General features: G+C 57.4%; 1 protein-coding gene across 1 annotated transcript; it reads left to right on the top strand.

Moving 5' to 3' along the window:
• On the top strand, nt 1-13,760 carry ETV5 (ETS variant transcription factor 5). Its single transcript, XM_055723941.1, has 13 exons — nt 1-114; nt 608-744; nt 881-968; nt 1,119-1,166; nt 1,278-1,328; nt 6,440-6,569; nt 6,711-6,968; nt 8,743-9,002; nt 9,742-9,801; nt 10,280-10,348; nt 10,727-10,896; nt 11,705-11,806; nt 11,990-13,760. Exons 2-13 carry the CDS (start codon nt 700-702, stop codon nt 12,209-12,211), a joined length of 1,503 nt encoding a protein of 500 aa, XP_055579916.1. The 5' UTR covers nt 1-114; nt 608-699; the 3' UTR covers nt 12,212-13,760.
• The last annotated feature ends 2,998 nt before the right edge of the window (nt 13,761-16,758 follow it).

Here is a 16,758-nt window from a genome sequence, read left to right as displayed (position 1 = left end):
GGGCTGTGGGCCGGAGCAGAGCAGCAGCGCGGTGCCCGGGCGCGGAGCAGCGCCTTACCCGGCCCCGGCTTCGGCGGAGCCCCGCGGCGGCGGAGCCCGCGGCGCCCCGGCCGGGTACGGCAGGGCCTGGCATAGCGGGGCCCGGCGGCAGGGCCCGGCGGCGGGGCGCGGCCGCAGCCGCAGCCAGGGGCGGGGGCGGTGTTTATGAATGGCGCGGGCCGCGCGGTGTGAATGGCGGGGGGGGTGGGGTGGGGGAGGGGGGGCGCGCGAGGGGGAGGGGAGGGGGGCGGAGTTTATGAATGGGGCGCGCGGGGCGGCGTGGGAACGGGGCTGGCTGCGGCGCGGCCCTGCAGCGCAGAGCACCGGCAGGGGCGGGGGGAGCGAGGCGAAGCGTGCGTGGTGCCGGCCCCGGCCCCGCTCCCCCGGCGCGTGATGTCACGGCCGTTTCTATAGAAATTGGGTGACATCACGAGCCGGGGGGCTGCGACCCGCCACGGCAGGAGTGGGCCGGCTCCCCGGGGAGGCGCGGCGGCCCCGCACCCGCACCGAGCCAGCCCCGGGGGCGGCAGGGGCCGGGGCCCGATCCTGACCCCCATCTCCCCGCCAGCCGCGCACCTGCCGGGACCCGGGCCGGACCCCTCTTCCCGGGCCGGCGTCGATGCTGAGCGGGCCGGGGGCACTGCCCGCCTTCCCCGCACCATGGACGGCTTCTACGACCAGCAGGTTCCCTTTATGGGCCCCGGGGTAAGTTTGCTCTGTGCTCCCCCCCCGCCCCCACCCTGTTGGGCACCCCCCACCCATCCCCCAGCTGTGGGGACACCCCCATCCCCATCCCCGGAGGCTGCCACCCTCACGGGCTGCTGTGCCCTGCCCGTTGCAGAAGGCCTGCACAGAGGAGGGCCGAGGCCGGCCGGGGTCCGATAGGAAAAGGAAATTCTTGGAGACTGACCTGGCCCACGACTCCGAAGGTAAGGCAGGGCTGGCCCGAGTGGCCGTGGCCTCGCTGCGACCCTGTGAGACTGCTCTTCTTCTGTTTATCAGTTTAGAAATAACCCTGCGAATAATGGCAGTGTTATTTATTCTTCCATGGAGCGCATAAGTCTTTCACTCTGTTCCAGAGCTCTTCCAGGATCTCAGCCAGCTTCAAGAGGCCTGGCTAGCTGAAGGCAAGTCTTCACCTCTGCCTTTTGCCATGTAAAATGGCTCTGTGAGCATTTTTTTTTGAGAACAGAAAATGCCATAAACCCACTTATTTTGTTTGTTTTTTTCTTTTTTAGCTCAGGTCCCTGATGATGAACAATTTGTCCCAGATTTCCAGTCTGACAACTGTAAGTGATTGTTTTGGGTTTTCATTCTCTAGGGCAGGGGAAATGTTTGGGTGCCTGTGCAAAACCTTGAGCTGAGTTTGGAGCTGCTTCCTTGGGAAAGCAGTTGTTGCTGGGGCTGAAACCATGAAATCGCAGACTTTTGGGAGAAAGCACGTGTGGTTCGGGTTCATCGAGATGAAACTTGCAATGCCCTGTCTTTTGTAAGTGGGGAAAATCATAGCCAAATGCATGGAAATTCTCTAACTGATCTCTGGGCTCCTCTGAGACTCGCTGCTTGTTCATAGTAATGTTGATTTGCTTATAAATGCTCCTTTTCCTTTTCAAGTGGAAGCGAGAGCCCGTGCTGGGCTCCTTGGTTAGCCACAATCTCTGCAGTTTCTGGAGCTTTTTACAGTCCAGGCCCAGCGCTGTTGGCAAGAGCGGACCTGAGTGGTGAAACTTGAGCCGCTTTAAGCAGCATTAATCACTGGCAAGGCAGCGTGTTTAAAAGGAGGCCAGTGAAAATGCAGTCCCTCTTGAGTTGCATAAGAGCGAGAGTTGGTTCTGCGCCGCGGTCCATTGCAGGATGTGTTAGTGAGGGCAGGGGCTGGTGAATGGCGCGTGGTGCTCATGCTCTGGGGCACTGAGGGCTTGGTTGGAGGAGAAGGGGGGACGGGGGAGGCATTCAGGATGTTTTAAGTCGTTACCTGGCAAACAGAAGTAGTAGCTTGGTGTTGGTGGCTGGGTTTTGCTGCTGAGCCAGACAGCTACAGGACTTAAGGTAAATCAAATTTAGCCTGCAGTCGAACAGATTTTTCATTCCAGCTTTGTCACAGCATGCAGCAGGGTATCTTCTCCTACAGTAAATGCATGTTAATTATTGCTCTTTGATTACTTGAGTGGGAAGCTTGCCATTAAACTGTTCCAGACAGCCCAAGTTTCAGATGCGCTTTTTTCCTTGTCTCCCCTGAGATAAAAGGCGAGCCCAGAGTCAGAAACGCAACTGGCTGTTGACATCCTAGCGCAGCCCAGCAGCTCTCGCTTGGAGCGGTAAAAACTGCAGCATGTGTGGGAGGGTGGCTCTTAGAGCTAAAGCTGTTTCCAGCGCCTTTTGGCAGTCTCTTGTTTCCTTGTAACCTGAAGAGCTCAGAGAGAAGAGACAAACTTTTCTGGGTGATCCAGGAAAAGGGCAGGGGGTGTGGGGGGCGGGGGGAGCATTTGGTTTAGACTCTTAAAATGTTCTCCTGACTTGCTCAGCCTCTGCAAACCTGGCATTGAAACAACTTTGTCACTTGAAAGGAGATCTCCCTGCATGACACCCTGCTGTAATAACCTTCCTTAACTTTCCAGGGGAAAGAAAGGAAAGGTTTCCCTTGCTGCTGTGGAAGGGGCTGTGCCAGCTGGGGTGGGGCTCAGACTGCGGTGAGGGGAACAGGGAGCCCGGCTCTTCCATACCAGCACGGGAGAGAGTCTAGCTTACAGCTTTCTGACCCAATCTTCTCATTTCCCTCTGGTCCCGAACCATGTGTGGTGTAAGAAGAGAGGGATGAATCTGGCACAGCCTCCCCCCTGCACCTGCCTTTGGCTAGCAGGGACATGCTTCTTTCCTGGGCTGGGGGGGCCACATCGGGGTTCAGTGTCCGTTAGCTCCCACGGGGAGGTAAATCCTTCGCAGGTCCATATGGATGTTTGCAGGCATGCGTTGGACCATTCCTGCAGTTGTGTAGCTCTGTGCCCTTTCCCTGAGGAAGCTGCTGCTTTCTTTTATTCCAGGCAAACCAGCTCTATCTCCTGCCCCGTGGTCCTGGCATACCCAGGGCCAAGCTTCCTCAGCACAGCAGCAAAAAGGGACAGATCAGGCTCAGTTTTGACCCTGTTGTCATGGGGAATGCTGCCATGTGTGCTGTGTTGAGTGTTGGAGATGCTCGGGAACACAGCATCATTCTCACCTTGCTAAAAAACCCTCATTGCATGGCAGCTGCCCGCAGCTCAGTTGCTGCCTGCTCACTGTGCCCGATTCTGTAGCTGAGGTCCCTGGCAGACGTGGGCTTAAAGTTGGGGCTTGGCAGCAAAATGCTGTAACACACCAGAGTGCGGTGGGTCGTGGTGTTGGGGAGGAAGTCCCGCTGGAGGGATGGAGAAAGCAGGGCTTCTCTGAATAAGGGATGTGTTGTTCTCTGCACCCTGGACCGAGCTGCAAGAGCACCAGATTTGGCGCTTATAAGCTACCCGAAGAAGTGGCAGGTCCTCTTGGGAAGGTGAGGAGGCTGCGGGTGACTCCTGCAGAGCTCACCCTGCTGCCCAGCGTGCCATGTTGCTTGGCCGGGCATAGATGTGGGTTTGCCTGCGGTGCTGTCCTAGGGGAGAGGGTATATGTACAAAGTTGTATCTTGATCCGTTGTTTAAATGACTGGGAAGCGATGGGATCGTGCTGGGGAGATCAAGTGCTGTGAGAGGCTTTGCCTTTTGCAGGGGTTTGCTCCCAGGGGACTTGTGGCCCCCTGCACAGGTGGCGTGTGGCTAAAGCCATGGGCAGTGCACGAGTGGGGTTTCTTGCACGCCAAAATGAGAGCAGGAGGTTTGTTTCTAAGGAAGGTTTGTTTAAACAAAGGAAAGCAAGAGCCTGGCTTCTATTTCTGGCTCTTCTCCTGGTGTGACCTTGGGTGCGTCCTGTAATGCTGGGGGATGGAGGGGCAGGCGCGGAGCTCAGCTCCCAGGTGATGGCTTGAGTGGGTGCCAAGGTCCCCAGCCAGTAGCTGGGCTTGAAATGGTGGTTGGGTTGCCTTCCCCATGGCTTGGGCAGCGGGTGCCGCTGGCAAAGCCAGCTTCTTCCAGGCTTGGCTTCTGAAGAGGGAGCAACCTGCCCTGTCCCCCACCAAGGATTCACTCGCAATTCAAGGCCCTGAATGGCTTTGAGGTGTCACGTTTCCCATGGGAGACCTCTTGGCTGAAGATGGATGCTTTGGGCATCTCCACCTTGGCTGGTGGTATGGCACTGAGGGTGTATGCCTGAACAGCACACCACCTCCCCCCCATCTTCCCCTCCCAGTTATGCTGCCTTGGTTGCCAAGCACACATGGCTGGCCCCCTTGCCTGGTCTCCCCAGGGCCCTTCTGTCCCTGGGCGCTAAAGCAGCCCAGAGAGGGGTTGTTGGGCACCATCAGTTGCTCTTGCTGCTCCTGTGGCTCAGTCCTGGTGTGGGTGTGCCGAGGCGTGTTCTCTGGCCCCGTCTATAGTTAAGCTGTTCCCCTGCCTATTTGTACATATTTATTTTTTTTTTAGCCTTTAATTATGGTGCTGAGCACAGGACCGGAAAGGTTAAAAGTGCTTGTGCACCCAGTGTGCCTTAGAGGCACTGGGTGTTGAGGCAGGGCATCTCCTTCCCCAGGAACCCTCCTGCCACCTTCCCCGCTCTCCCTGCCTGGCTGCTCGCTGCTGGGGTCCCAAGCCAGCTCCTTCCTCCCCAGAGCCACCGGCCTCTGTGCCCCCTTGGCTCCCGCCACCGGGCGCTCTGGCCCACGAGCTTGGCGGCGTGAGCGCATCTTGCCCAGCAGCGCCGGCCAGCCCCGTGGTGTTTGTGTAAGGAATCCAAACGTTGCACTAAGTCTGGGCTTGGCCAGCTGGTCTCAGTTAGGATCTTAAGGCTTGTTTCCCTTTTCTTGAATGGCAGCTCTAAGCTCTGGGGAATTTCCCCCCCCCCCCCCGCCCCCAGCCACATGAATGGAGCGCTCCAAACTGTTTGTGAATGGAGGGTGGTGCCCGCTCGGAGACTTTTTTTTTCTTTTTTTTTTTTTTTTTTTTTTCCAATGAATAACCAGACCCCATTGTACGACTGGCGGAAAAACAACCCGCTCCAACAACACGGAGCCTGTTAGGGAGAAACATGCTCGCGATAGGCAGCTGGAACCCTTCCAAAGCCAGTTCCCCTTTGCTTTCCCGTGGCTCGTGGGGCGCCCGGGCTTTGCCGCCGCTGCGCCGGCCCCCCGTTAAGGCTAGAAATGCTGAGAGTGGCACAACCTCGCCGTGGGGGGAAGGAGGAGGGGGATAAATCCGGCTTGGGAGCGGGTGGAAGGCGTGTGAGGGGCTGTGCTGGCTCAGCGCTGGGCTTTGTGTTTCAGATCTTCCGGGGGGGGTATGCCCTTGGTACCAGCTGTGCTGGGCCCTTGCCGGGGGTGGGGGGTGGGGAAGGGGCACTGGTAGAGAGGGGAGTCAGCAGCTCTTTAAAGGTTTTGACAAATTAGGGGAGCAGCTAATTACCTGGCAAGCTGTGAACAGTTGTCCTGGAGCTATTTGCTCCTCTCCACTGTGTTTCGGCTTTGCATGAAGCTAATATTCCACTTCCGATTAGTCTTGGCTCTCCTCTGCAGGCACTATTTAGGTAAAGATCTTTGAGGCGCTTTCCCTTTCCTAGAGCACCTGCTTTTAGAAATTAATTAGGTTAAGTATATATTACTAGGTTTAGAATTATATATAGTGAGTGGGCTTGCAGGGGGCTGGGAAGAGTTTGCTTTTAGTGGGACCTTTGGCACTTGAACTCATACGATTGTGAGACCCTGGGACTGGGTCCTCTTGGATTACTTTGGCTGGGGGAAGGTGGATCCCATCTAGCTGCTTGCTGACTCTCTGGCCAGCTAATCGGGAACTGGGTATGTTCCTGTGAGGGCGAGTGGGTCACTGTGTCCTGCTTGCAAGCTCTCAGAGCTCCAGGCTGTCAAGACCCCTCGTTCCTCTGCCTGTGATGCCTGGGCTCATCTCACCTCATTGAGGGGCTTTTGGCCCAGCCTGGGCATGTGTCTCATCCATGGCTGTTGTCAAGCTGCCTGTTCCCCTCTTGGATCCCAGTGGGAAACATCTCCCCCTCCGTGAGCAATGTCTTGGGCCAGTGGGACTGTCCCAGCCCTGCCCAGCCCTGCAGAAGTCACCCTGCCACTCCAGCTTGTCCACCAGCATGTCAGGGTCTGCTTGGGCACCATCCTGCCATGGGTTGGTTGCCTGATGTTCCCAGGGGGGTAATTCAGCACCTGATTCCGAAGCCAAGAGCACCCAAGCACACCAAGCTCCCCAGGGGTCAGCACCCCCCCACACACACCTCCTGTGTGGGTGAGCCTGTATGCTCCTCTGTCTTGTTGCAGTGGTCCTGCATGCTCCACCTCCGGCAAAGATCAAGCGGGAGCTGCACAGCCCTTCCTCGGAGCTGTCGTCCTGCAGCCACGAGCAGGCCCTCTGTGCTGGCTATGGGGACAAGTGCCTCTACAACTGCTGGTAGGTAGCATGGGAGTGGCTGCTGCCTTCAGACCCCTTGGGTTGCAGTGTGGGGACTAGTTTTGCTTGTCTGTCGCTCTGCCACACAGAGATGTCCTTGGTAGCGTCACCATCAGCCCCCGGCCCCTTTTCCCTCCACAGTGCCTATGACAGGAAGCCCCCTGCCGGGTTCAAGCCATTAACACCGCCCGCCACGCCAGTGTCTCCTGCGCACCAGGGATCGGCCCTGCCGCCGCCGGCCTCAGCTGTGCAGGCAGCTGCCCATGGGGTGGCGGCGGCCCCTGCCCCGCACCCGCTGCAGGAGCAGAGGCAGCAGACCTTCGCCGTGCCACGGCCGCCTCACCCACCCATGCACATGCCAAAGATGATGTCTGAAAACCAATACCCCACCGAGCACAGGTAAGACTTCCCCTGCCCAAGCGAGCACTGGTGACTTGCGGGTGTTTATGGAGACTTTCGCCCTCTTGAAATGGATAGGTGGCCTCAGCATGGGGAAGGAGGAGGGATGTCCGTCCCTTTGTCCCCATGCTGCGGTTGCAGACTTTGGGCCAGGCATTGCTGCCTGGGATCCCCTGTAAACCAGTGTGGCAAAATTTCTGCTTCCCACTGAGATCTCATGGCTTTTTCCCCCCATAAGGCAGCTGCCTCCTAATGCGGACCCGTTCTTCCCAGCCCCAGGGACACCAGGCAGAACCTTTGCCTCCACCTTGAGAAAGGCGAGGGAGGCAGAGGCTGCCGCCTGCATCCATCCCTGTGGCAACGGGTGATGGTGCTGAGTCAGGTCTCCTGCTCTTTTCTCTTCCACCTGCTGCAGCTCTGCCATCCAAGCTGAGCCCTGCTGGGCTGGGGAGCTGCAAGCATCCCTGTCCTGCCCCCGAGCACCCTTGGGCTGAGGGTTGCTCCTTGGCTCCTCTGTGCATCACATGACATCCCTGTGATTTTTGGGGCTGTGGAGGGAGAGACCCTGCTCCCTGCTTCCTCTCAAAGTTGTGGTTTCATCTCCCATCACCCCTGTGTCCCTAGAGGCTTTGCCGGTCCTCTCCCTCACCCCAGGCTTGCCCATGTTATCCGTAGGTGGCATGGCACAGGTTGCAGTCGACCTCCAGCTTTGCTTGTGGCCTCCTGGATTCCCTTTGTGGTGACGGCTGCCTGTGTGTCCCCTATGGGCACGGGGCCGGACGTGGCAGCCCAACAAAGCCATACAGCTGGGCCGTGGAATCTCTTGTGATGTGCCCGCAGTGGGCAAGCATCCCTCCCCAGCAAAGCAGGGCACTGCTCCAGGCAACCTTCAAGCTATGTGGGGGGCTGGCCGTGACCCCTTGGGAAGCGCCATGCCAGCGTGGGGCTTGGGTTTCACTCAGGAAGGGCAGAGGGACACGGCTCGGAAATGGAGTAATCCCAGCCCGGCAGCTGGGAGGGCTCCAGTTACAAAGCCAAATGGTGTATGGCTCGCTGAGAGGAGCCAGGTGCGGAGATCAGAGATCGCCTTTCAAGGTGCTGGAGGACGAGGGGATGCGGCAGCACCCCCTCGAGATAGTCCTTTGTCCACTGCCACCAGCAGAGACCATGCTGGGACTCAAGCCGGTGGTGGCAGCACCCCAGAGCCAAAAATAGTGCTCCCTGCCACAGAGTTCAAGGTTTAATCCCAGCTGCACAGGCGGATTAGTGGCCGGCTGGAGCTGCGGAGCAGATTTGGTTTGCGTAAGCGCCTGCCTGGGTGCATCATTCCCCAGGCCCCACAGCTCTGCCCACCACACCGGGGGGAGATTTTACAGGTTTACAGAGATATTACTGTCGTGGGCTGGGGTTTGTATCCTGTTCCCACTCCTATCCAGATATCCCCACTGCAGCACCACGCTGCCATCACCTGAGGTGCACAGCACTTTACCGTGGTGACCCACGTGCTGTCCTGCTTCTCTGGCAGGGGGTCTCCAGTGCTTGGAGGGGGCCAGGGCTCTCTTGCAGCCCACTCGGTCCCCATGGGACAACTCCTCGTGGTGGTCATGCTCCTGAGGAACTGTCCTAGCCTGCTGCGGGTGGGACACAATGCCACCCAAAACCACCCTGGGCTGAGGGCACCGAATGAGCATCAGGGTCCTGGTCTGGGGTGGCAGCATGCTGGCAGGGCTGACCTCACCACCCCTCGCTCATGCTGTGTCCCTCTTCCCTCCAGGTTTCAGAGGCAGCTGTCTGAGCCCTGCCACCCCTTCCCACCACAGTCTGGGGTCCCAGGGGACAGCCGCCCCGTCTACCACCGGCAGCTGTCAGAGCCCCTTGGCCCTGCTGCCCCCTGCCCCCCTCAGGGATTCAAGCAGGAGTACCATGATCCGCTCTATGAGCACGGTGGCCCCGGCCTGCCTGGCCCCCCTGGCCACGGCTTCCAGCCCCCTGTGGGCATCAAGCAGGAGCCCCGGGACTACTGCATTGACTCAGGTGGGTACGAGCTGGGGGGCAGCTGGATGCCCGGGGGCGGTGCGGGTTACATCAGCAGCAGCCGGGGTAGCAGGGCCATCTCTGCCATCTGCAGCTCACAGACAGCGTGGCAGGCACAGGGTTGAGCCTCGGGCAGCAGGTGCCGCATCACCCCAGGGCTTCTGCAGCGCCAGGCTGCTGCTTCTCCTGGTTTCACTGCCCCCCTTCCTTTTTCAAAGCAGGAGGGATAGAGCAGGCATTCACCAGATGCTGCGTGGCGTGGTCTGTGCCATAGCCGCAGGCTGGGGTGCCCTGCAGTACCCGGCGGGTCCCCCTGGAGCCCTGGCCTGGAACCAGCTGTGATTTCTGGCTGCTGGACCCCACCAGCATCACGGAAAAATCCTCTAATCGCCTTAGGACCTAAAAATACCCTGACCTCGGGATGGAGGGTGGCACAGCTGAGCAGATGGCAGGGGAGGCGCAGCGATGCCTCCCTTTCTGGAGGGCCAGAATAACATAGTGAAAACCTGAGCTGACTTACACCTTTCTGCCAGTGCTCATTCCAGTGCTTCTGCCCTCCCAAATTTGTACTGGTTTTCCCCAAAACTTAGGGGGTAGGGGCTGGGGGTGGGTGTGGTAGTTCAGGGGGAGATGCCTGGACTTGGCTGTAGGATGTGCTGAGGGATGGGAAGATGCTGCTGAGTGCTTGTTGGGACCCACAGGATGCATGTCCTTAATGCCACCTTCATGTCCCTCACAGAAGTGCCTAACTGTCAGTCCTCGTACCTGCGAGGGGGTGTCTTCCCCAGCAGCCATGACGGTGAGTGTGCCCCAGCCTCCTCCCGCTCATGGGCATCCCTGGTGTGTCCCATCCCATCCCTCTCTCAGGGTAGGCAGACCCCCCTCGTGGCTGGCAGAGCTGCTGGGCACCCTGAAAACGTCTGTGAGGGCCCACACGCGAGCAGCACCCGCGCTGCTGCTAAAAATAGGGCCTGTGCCATGCAGCCCCCGGCCCCCGCGAGTGTGCAGCACTGCGTTGCATAAGCTGGGACAACGTGGCCAATGTAGCTGCTGAGAGTTTTGGTTCCCCCATCTCCCCAGGGTGAGAGGGTGCCAGAGCTGCATGGCATTCACCTGGCAAGCCAGTGCAATGCCACTGAGATAGCTGGGGATGAGTCTGCTCATGGCACTGGGGGATGGGGTCCTGGTGCTGGACTGGGCCGAGCCAGGGTTTTTCTGGGGTCTGGCTGGGGTGGTGGAGGGGCCCTGTGCTCACGAAAAATCTTCTTCCTCCCTAGGATTTTCATATGAAAAGGACACACGATTGTATTTTGATGACACATGCGTGGTACCAGAGAGGCTGGAGGGTAAGAATTCACCCCCAGAGGAGGCCTGGGGGGTGACCAGGGCTCATGGAAGGGAGGTCTGGGGCCAGGCTCTGCAGCAGTTGGCTTTTAAGGCCATGCTGTGCTGGCATGCTGCTCTTGAGAGCTGCAGGGCATTGTCCCATGTAGCTGCTTGGCATCACTCTCCAGCCCTGTCCCTGCCACCCACCCTGTGCCTTGCCTGCATGCAGCACCATCCCTACCACCCCTCCACTCTCCAGCCCTGTGGCCTGATTCTGCACGGGGGCGTCCCACACAGGGGTGAACCCAATATTGCCGTCCATGTCCCCTGATGGATGGCACAGCCTGGGAGAGGGGCAGAGCCAGGGCGATTAGTCAGCTGTGTCTCGGTGCGGGCAGGTAAAGTGAAGCAGGAGCCCACCCTGTACCGCGAGGGCCCTCCATACCAGCGGCGTGGATCCTTGCAACTCTGGCAGTTTCTGGTCACCCTCCTGGACGACCCTGCCAATGCCCACTTCATCGCCTGGACTGGCCGGGGCATGGAGTTCAAGCTGATCGAGCCTGAAGAGGTACAGGGGCATCTGGCGTGCTGGGGCTGGGGCTGCAGCCCTGGAGTGGCTGGGGGTGAGCCTGGGGCGCAGGGTGCGGGAAGACCCTTCCCACACAACACAGCAGCTCATGCTCACTTGAAGTGAGACACAGGGGCAGCTTTTGAAGGCAAAAGGGAAAAGCCAGCCACTCATCCACGCTCAGCAGCTGTACAAATTTGCCTTTAATCTCCTCTGCTGCCTCTTGGCACGACACGTGCTTTGCTTCTGGAGGTGTCGGGGGCCACCGGCCTCTGTATGCCTCGGATGTCTTGCTGAGACCTGCTGCTCAGCCGTGGCTGTGTCCCTCCCAGACGGCTCCGATCCTTTGCCCTGGGTCCCTGGTGGCAGCTCTGTGCCGGCGCGGTGCTGTGCCCGAGCCCTGCAGCTCTGCAGGAGGCTGACACAGAGGAAGGAGCTGTTTGGGCAGTAATTGAAAGCAGCTGTAGTGCTGAGCTGCGCATTGTGGGTAATTACCCATAATATCTCTTATGCAGTGCATGGAAATTGTGGTTTTTTGAAGTGTCTTTTTTGGCAGGCTCCCCTAATCAAATGTCTTTTGATTCATCCCCCGGTTTGGCAGCGGCAGCATTGTGGCAGCCAGCGCTTGGAGCTGGAGCTTTGTCACAGCAGGCGGGGAACTGCTCTGGGACTGTGGTGACATTTTCACCTCTGTCTGCTCCAGCCCCCAGAAACAAGCCCCTACCCCATGTTTCAGTTGTGATTTCCCTCAAGGATCCAGGTCCAAGCCCTGGCTGGAGCCTTTATGGTGCTGCCTCTCTCCCCACAGGTAGCACGGCGCTGGGGCATCCAGAAGAACCGACCAGCCATGAACTACGACAAGCTCAGCCGCTCCCTGCGCTACTACTATGAGAAGGGCATCATGCAGAAGGCGAGTGACCCCATTGCCATGGGGAAGGGGAGCCGAGGGTGTCACCATCCTCTGCTGTCACCCCAACATTCTGGGGCACAGGAGGAGTGGGGGCTAGGTCCAGTGTCAGTCATGCTGTGTGTGTTATTCCCTGGGCAGGGGGGAAGGTGCAAGGCACCTCTCATGCCCTCCTCCTCCTCGCAGGTGGCTGGTGAGCGGTACGTCTATAAGTTTGTCTGCGACCCTGATGCCCTCTTTTCCATGGCCTACCCCGACAACCAGCGCCCTTTCCTGAAGACGGAGCCAGACTGCCCGGTGCCCGAGGAGGAGACAGTGCCACTGACGCACTTCGAGGACAGCCCAGCATACCTCCTGGAGATGGATCCCTGCAGCAGCCTTCCCTACGCGGAGGGCTTCGCTTACTGACTCGGCCAGCTGGCAGAGCCACGAGCACTAGCGCATCTATGTTGGGCAAATACGGTTTTCTAAAAAAATACTTGTTGCTGTTCACGAGGAAAAAAAAACAAAACAAACCAACAAACCACATGCGCGTGCACACAAATTGGAGGAATCTAAAATGCCCCGTGTGTGCCACTGCTGAATTCCCACCCTTACTGTCCAAGGGCTAGTGCGTAGAACTGTCTGTCGCTGGCACCTCCTGCCAAGCATCAGCATGATGTTTTGGGGTGACGGGAGCTAAAGACGCAGTCTCTGACCTAGGCCCCGTTCCTCGCAAGCACCGCGGGGACTGATGGCTCCAGCAGCGCCCCGGGACTGGGCTGAGCCAGCATGGCTGCCTAGCCAGTTGTCACGACAATCTGCTTTGCATCAAGCACAATCCGCGTAGCTGCCTTGTGTGGTGGAAAGGGCTTTGATTTGCACAGAGGAGGGATGCGGGGGAGCCACCTGGGCCAGCACCCCGGGGCTGATGTGCGCAGCACCCTACCCCAACCCCGAGGAGCCTTCTGCCTTCTTCCTGACCCTCTCCTCCCTGCCCCACTCTCGTGATATAACCTGAAATAATGCTTTCCTAGCCCCTCAAGGTCCTCTCTGTGCCCCTCTTACTCCTCAGCTCTGGCTGTGGGCCATGGGTTGCATTTCAAGGGAGGGGAGACCCTGACACTATCTCCCTCCTTTTTTTTTTTCTTTTTTTTTTTTTTTGATGTTTTAGCAGGAGAAAAAAAAAAGTTTCTAAACTGATTTTTGTAGATTTTTTGTATTTTAAGGTAAAGCTATTTTTTGCAGACTGGCTGCTGTTCCCAGAGCCCCTGAGGATGCCCCCCTCCGGCTCTCCTCCTAGCATGCTTGTGGGGGGAGCCCTTGGTGCCTGCAGCTCCCTGGGATGGTTGCTGAAGTATCTGGTCCACTCCATTTCACTGCTTGAGTCCTCTTTCCTGGGGGAGCTGGGGCTGAATACCGGTGCCAGCTCAGCTGCGCTCTCCCCTTGCTTGGCACGGCCTCGGAGCTGGGCTGTAAGGCTGTGGTGGGCAGGGAGGGTGGGGTCCCTCACCCCTCTCCTGGGTACCCTGCTGCACCTCTTACCACTCCTTCACCACTCATATATCCATATCTGCCTATCCCCCTACTTCCACTGGCTACATGTTTTTGTTGTAAATGCTGTATAGGAATTTTTTTTTCTCTTAGTTAGCTTTGGTTGAATCTTTTTTTTTTTTTTTTTTTTGACTGATTAATTCTTTTTTTTGGGGAAGTATGAAGATTAACTCTGGGTAGACTCGGTTGCTTTTGCCATGGTGGCTGCCGTGGCCTGTACCTGTGGGGAGCGTTTGGTTGCGGGAGCCCAGCCCTGGGGACAGGGTTTTAACCATTTGCTCAGTGTGGCAGGTCTACAGTGCAGAAGGGGTTAATCTGAGGACTGATTCGAAATAACCTTTACTCGAGCAGGGCTATGTATCTCCTGCAAAGCTGCATTACATTCTGTACTGTGTACAATAAAGGATCTTGCTTTCTGTTCCTCCCTGGGCCTCTGCTTTGCCTGCGCCAGGGGCCGTGGCCTGGGCTGGGAGGCAGCCATGTGTCCTTTGTAGGAGCTGGGACCAGGTAGGGGTCTGGGTCACCAGGGCAGGGCTGCCCTCTCCCCAGGCTTGGGGCTGTTGCTCCTGCATCTGGATGCTGCTATGGCTTTCACAAAGCCAATCTGGTGAGACGATCCGTTTGAAACGGTGCCATGATTTAATATTGCCTCTTCCCGAGGGTTTCTCAGCTAGCGGATCTGGCTGCCTTTTGTCTGCTTTGCTCTCCCCTGGAAACCCAAGCTCCTGCCATCAAGCAGGGCTAAAGCTGGTGGGGACCCCTCAGTGTTGTCACCCAGAGAGGAAAGCCCCTTCAGGAACATCTGGCAGTAGTCCTCCAGCATTCACTGGCCCCATTTCTAGGCTGGGAAATATCTCCATGGGGCAGCAAGGTCTGCGAAAGACTGAAGGAGGTGGGTATAGGGCAAGGGCTGCTCCACAAGGACTTGACTGCTGAAGGGTCTGTGTTTCCCCTCACAGGCTGCAGAAATTAGAATTGCCTGGTCACGATGGCCTCTATTTTAGTTAGTCAAAGCAGGTTGAGCTGGGTGGCCATGGGCTCCCAGCCCCATCCCTCTGCTGGGTGGTGGCATGATGCTGCTGGAGACACTGGCAGCTCTTCTCTTGCAGGCTGTTTTCACAGCCCAGGCAAACTCCCTCCCTAGACATGACAGTGGAGAGATGGAAGGTTCTTATGTGCTGTGATGCTCTTTATATACTGCACCTCACCTCAACCCACACCTGGCCACCAGCCATGTTGCTAATAGGTCCTTAAGCTGCTCTTCTTTCATCATGCCTGAAGTGTTAGGCTGAGCAGAGAAGCATGGCTATCTCTTATCCTAAGCAGGGCAAAGCAGTCCCCCGAACACTTAGCAAAACCAATTCACCTGGCATGAAGCCTTCTAGGAGTTAAATCAGCTACTCGGCCCCTGAAGACACCTTGCACTCCCTTAGGAGCTCCATGGCACCAAGCCTTGGTGTTTTGGCAAGCAAGTCCCTGACTGGTGCTCGGGTAGGTTCTCCAGTGTGGGCAACCTGTGGCTATCTAGCAGCAGGGAGACACTTGGGTGGGGAGCAGCCCTCACTGTGCTGGGGCCAGGGGCTGCAGCAGGACTGCTGGGCACCACAGCAGCAGCACTGCCCTCACCCTGCACCCACACAGGGCTCTCAGTACAGTGAAACCCCCCAGCCCAGGCACACAGCCATAGCCCATGCCATCCTCCCAACCCCATCCCACTTTTGTTGTCTACAAAGCTTTGTTCTCTGCCTAACGTCACAAAAATCAAGTTAAACAAGAGGGGAGGCAAAAAACCTTGCTAGCAATCTGAGCCCCAGACAGTGCCCAGTTAATCCCACCTCGATGGGGATTTCAGCAGGCTGAGTCCCAGTGCTCAGGACGGAGCACAGGGAAATGGGGCCACCGGCAGTGCTGCCGGCAGGCAGATGGCCTGGGGCGGCAGGACCTCAACTGAGTGGCACAACAAGTGTGTGGGACCAGTTATGGATGGCAAGGATGAGCAGATAAGGCAAAGCCTTTCAAAGCCTCATTGAGCAGTTTGTCACGCCACAACCCAACTGGCCCTGCAAATCCTGCTGTGGGCAGGGCTGGGGGGCCCCAAGAACAGCCCATAGGCTGCTCTTGCTGAAAGGTGAGGATAGGAAAAGAGGCATTTGGTTTTTTTCTATTCCAGCCTGTCAGTGTGGGACAAAAGGGTTTAGACCCCAGAGGGTTTGATACCACACTGGCTTGTAAGTATTCAGGACATCAAGAATTTGCTCTTCATTTGATCGTGCTGCACATCTCACCTCCCTCTGCTGCACACAAGAAGCTTTTGCTCCGTGCAGAGAGGATGGAGCTGCCTTGGGTGCATGGTCCCATTCATACCCCCTCCCGGAGGGTGAGGGACAAGCCACAGCTGCTCAACATCCTGCCCGCAGTCCCCCAGGAACAAGGCCAAGAGCTCCCAGGCAGCCCAGAGACTGGGGTAGCATTTGCCAGGAGTTGGGGAGATGGAAGGGGAAGCAGGTGGAAAAACTTCCCTGCCCCCTGCACACCTCCTGCCTCATCAACTGCTGCTCCAAAGCATGGGGATGAGCCCTCCCTGGCCACACTCTGGCATGCAGTGGGATGGGGAGCCAGGCCAGGGAGCACTGCCGTGGCCGCTGCCACTTCCCTCCAGGACCACAAATGGCCAGGGCCACCACTGCTCCATCCCCAAGACTGGCTACCTTGGTCCCCTCCTTGCACACCCCAGCACTGTCTGCCTTCCTCCCACTCCTCCCCGGCTGCTGGGGAGGATGAAGAATGAGCAGAAAGGATGGGAAGGATAAAGCAGGATTCTGGGGAAGATTCAGCCATCCAGGCCAGGCAAAACCATGGTGCTGGCATTGGCCTCTCCAACCCTCCAGATCACAGCTTCCACCTCCTACTCAGGACATGTGGTAACAAGGCCATTGTTGATTCAGGGTGAACAGAATCTGCGATACTGTGTGAGCAGATAATAAAATGGAAGCTGGTATTAAATGGGGATAGATATTATTTTCCTATTTTCTTCTCTTTATAGTCTGAAAATGTGCACCAAGTTATTCCCTCCCTGGAATAAGAGCTCAGTTTTGCTAGATAGTCCAAAAGCTGTTCAAATGAGAGGTGCATGTTAAAAACCACTGGGAAAAGAGGAGCCCGTAAAAGGGAGAACATCATTACAGCCTTTTACACATCCATAATTCACCGAGTGTGTTTCTACTTTCCCCATCTCAGAAGGATATAGCTGGATTGGAAAATGTTCAAAAAGCAATAGAGATAGCCAAAGGTCTACCATGGCTCTTATAAAAGAGCGTATAAATAGTCTAGCACTTCCGTCTAGGGCTGGATTTGTGGCTCAGGGACTTCAAATTTAATAGTCCGTGATGGAGTTTTCCAGCCCTGACTGGAAGAGCATTTGT

Source organism: Falco cherrug, chromosome 11 (genome assembly GCF_023634085.1).
Source record: "Falco cherrug isolate bFalChe1 chromosome 11, bFalChe1.pri, whole genome shotgun sequence".
Taxonomy (NCBI): domain Eukaryota; kingdom Metazoa; phylum Chordata; class Aves; order Falconiformes; family Falconidae; genus Falco; species Falco cherrug.
Note: the sequence above shows the minus strand (reverse complement) of the source record. Positions and strands in the feature narration are given on the sequence as shown.

Coding starts and splice junctions, on each gene's coding strand:
- ETV5 (XM_055723941.1), top strand. CDS start 700: ATGGACGGCTTCTACGACCAGCAGGTTCCCTTTATGGGCCCCGGG. Junction 6,969..8,742: donor CAATACCCCACCGAGCACAG/GTAAGACTTCCC, acceptor TCTTCCCTCCAG/GTTTCAGAGGCAGCTGTCTG. Junction 9,802..10,279: donor CTTCCCCAGCAGCCATGACG/GTGAGTGTGCCC, acceptor CTTCCTCCCTAG/GATTTTCATATGAAAAGGAC.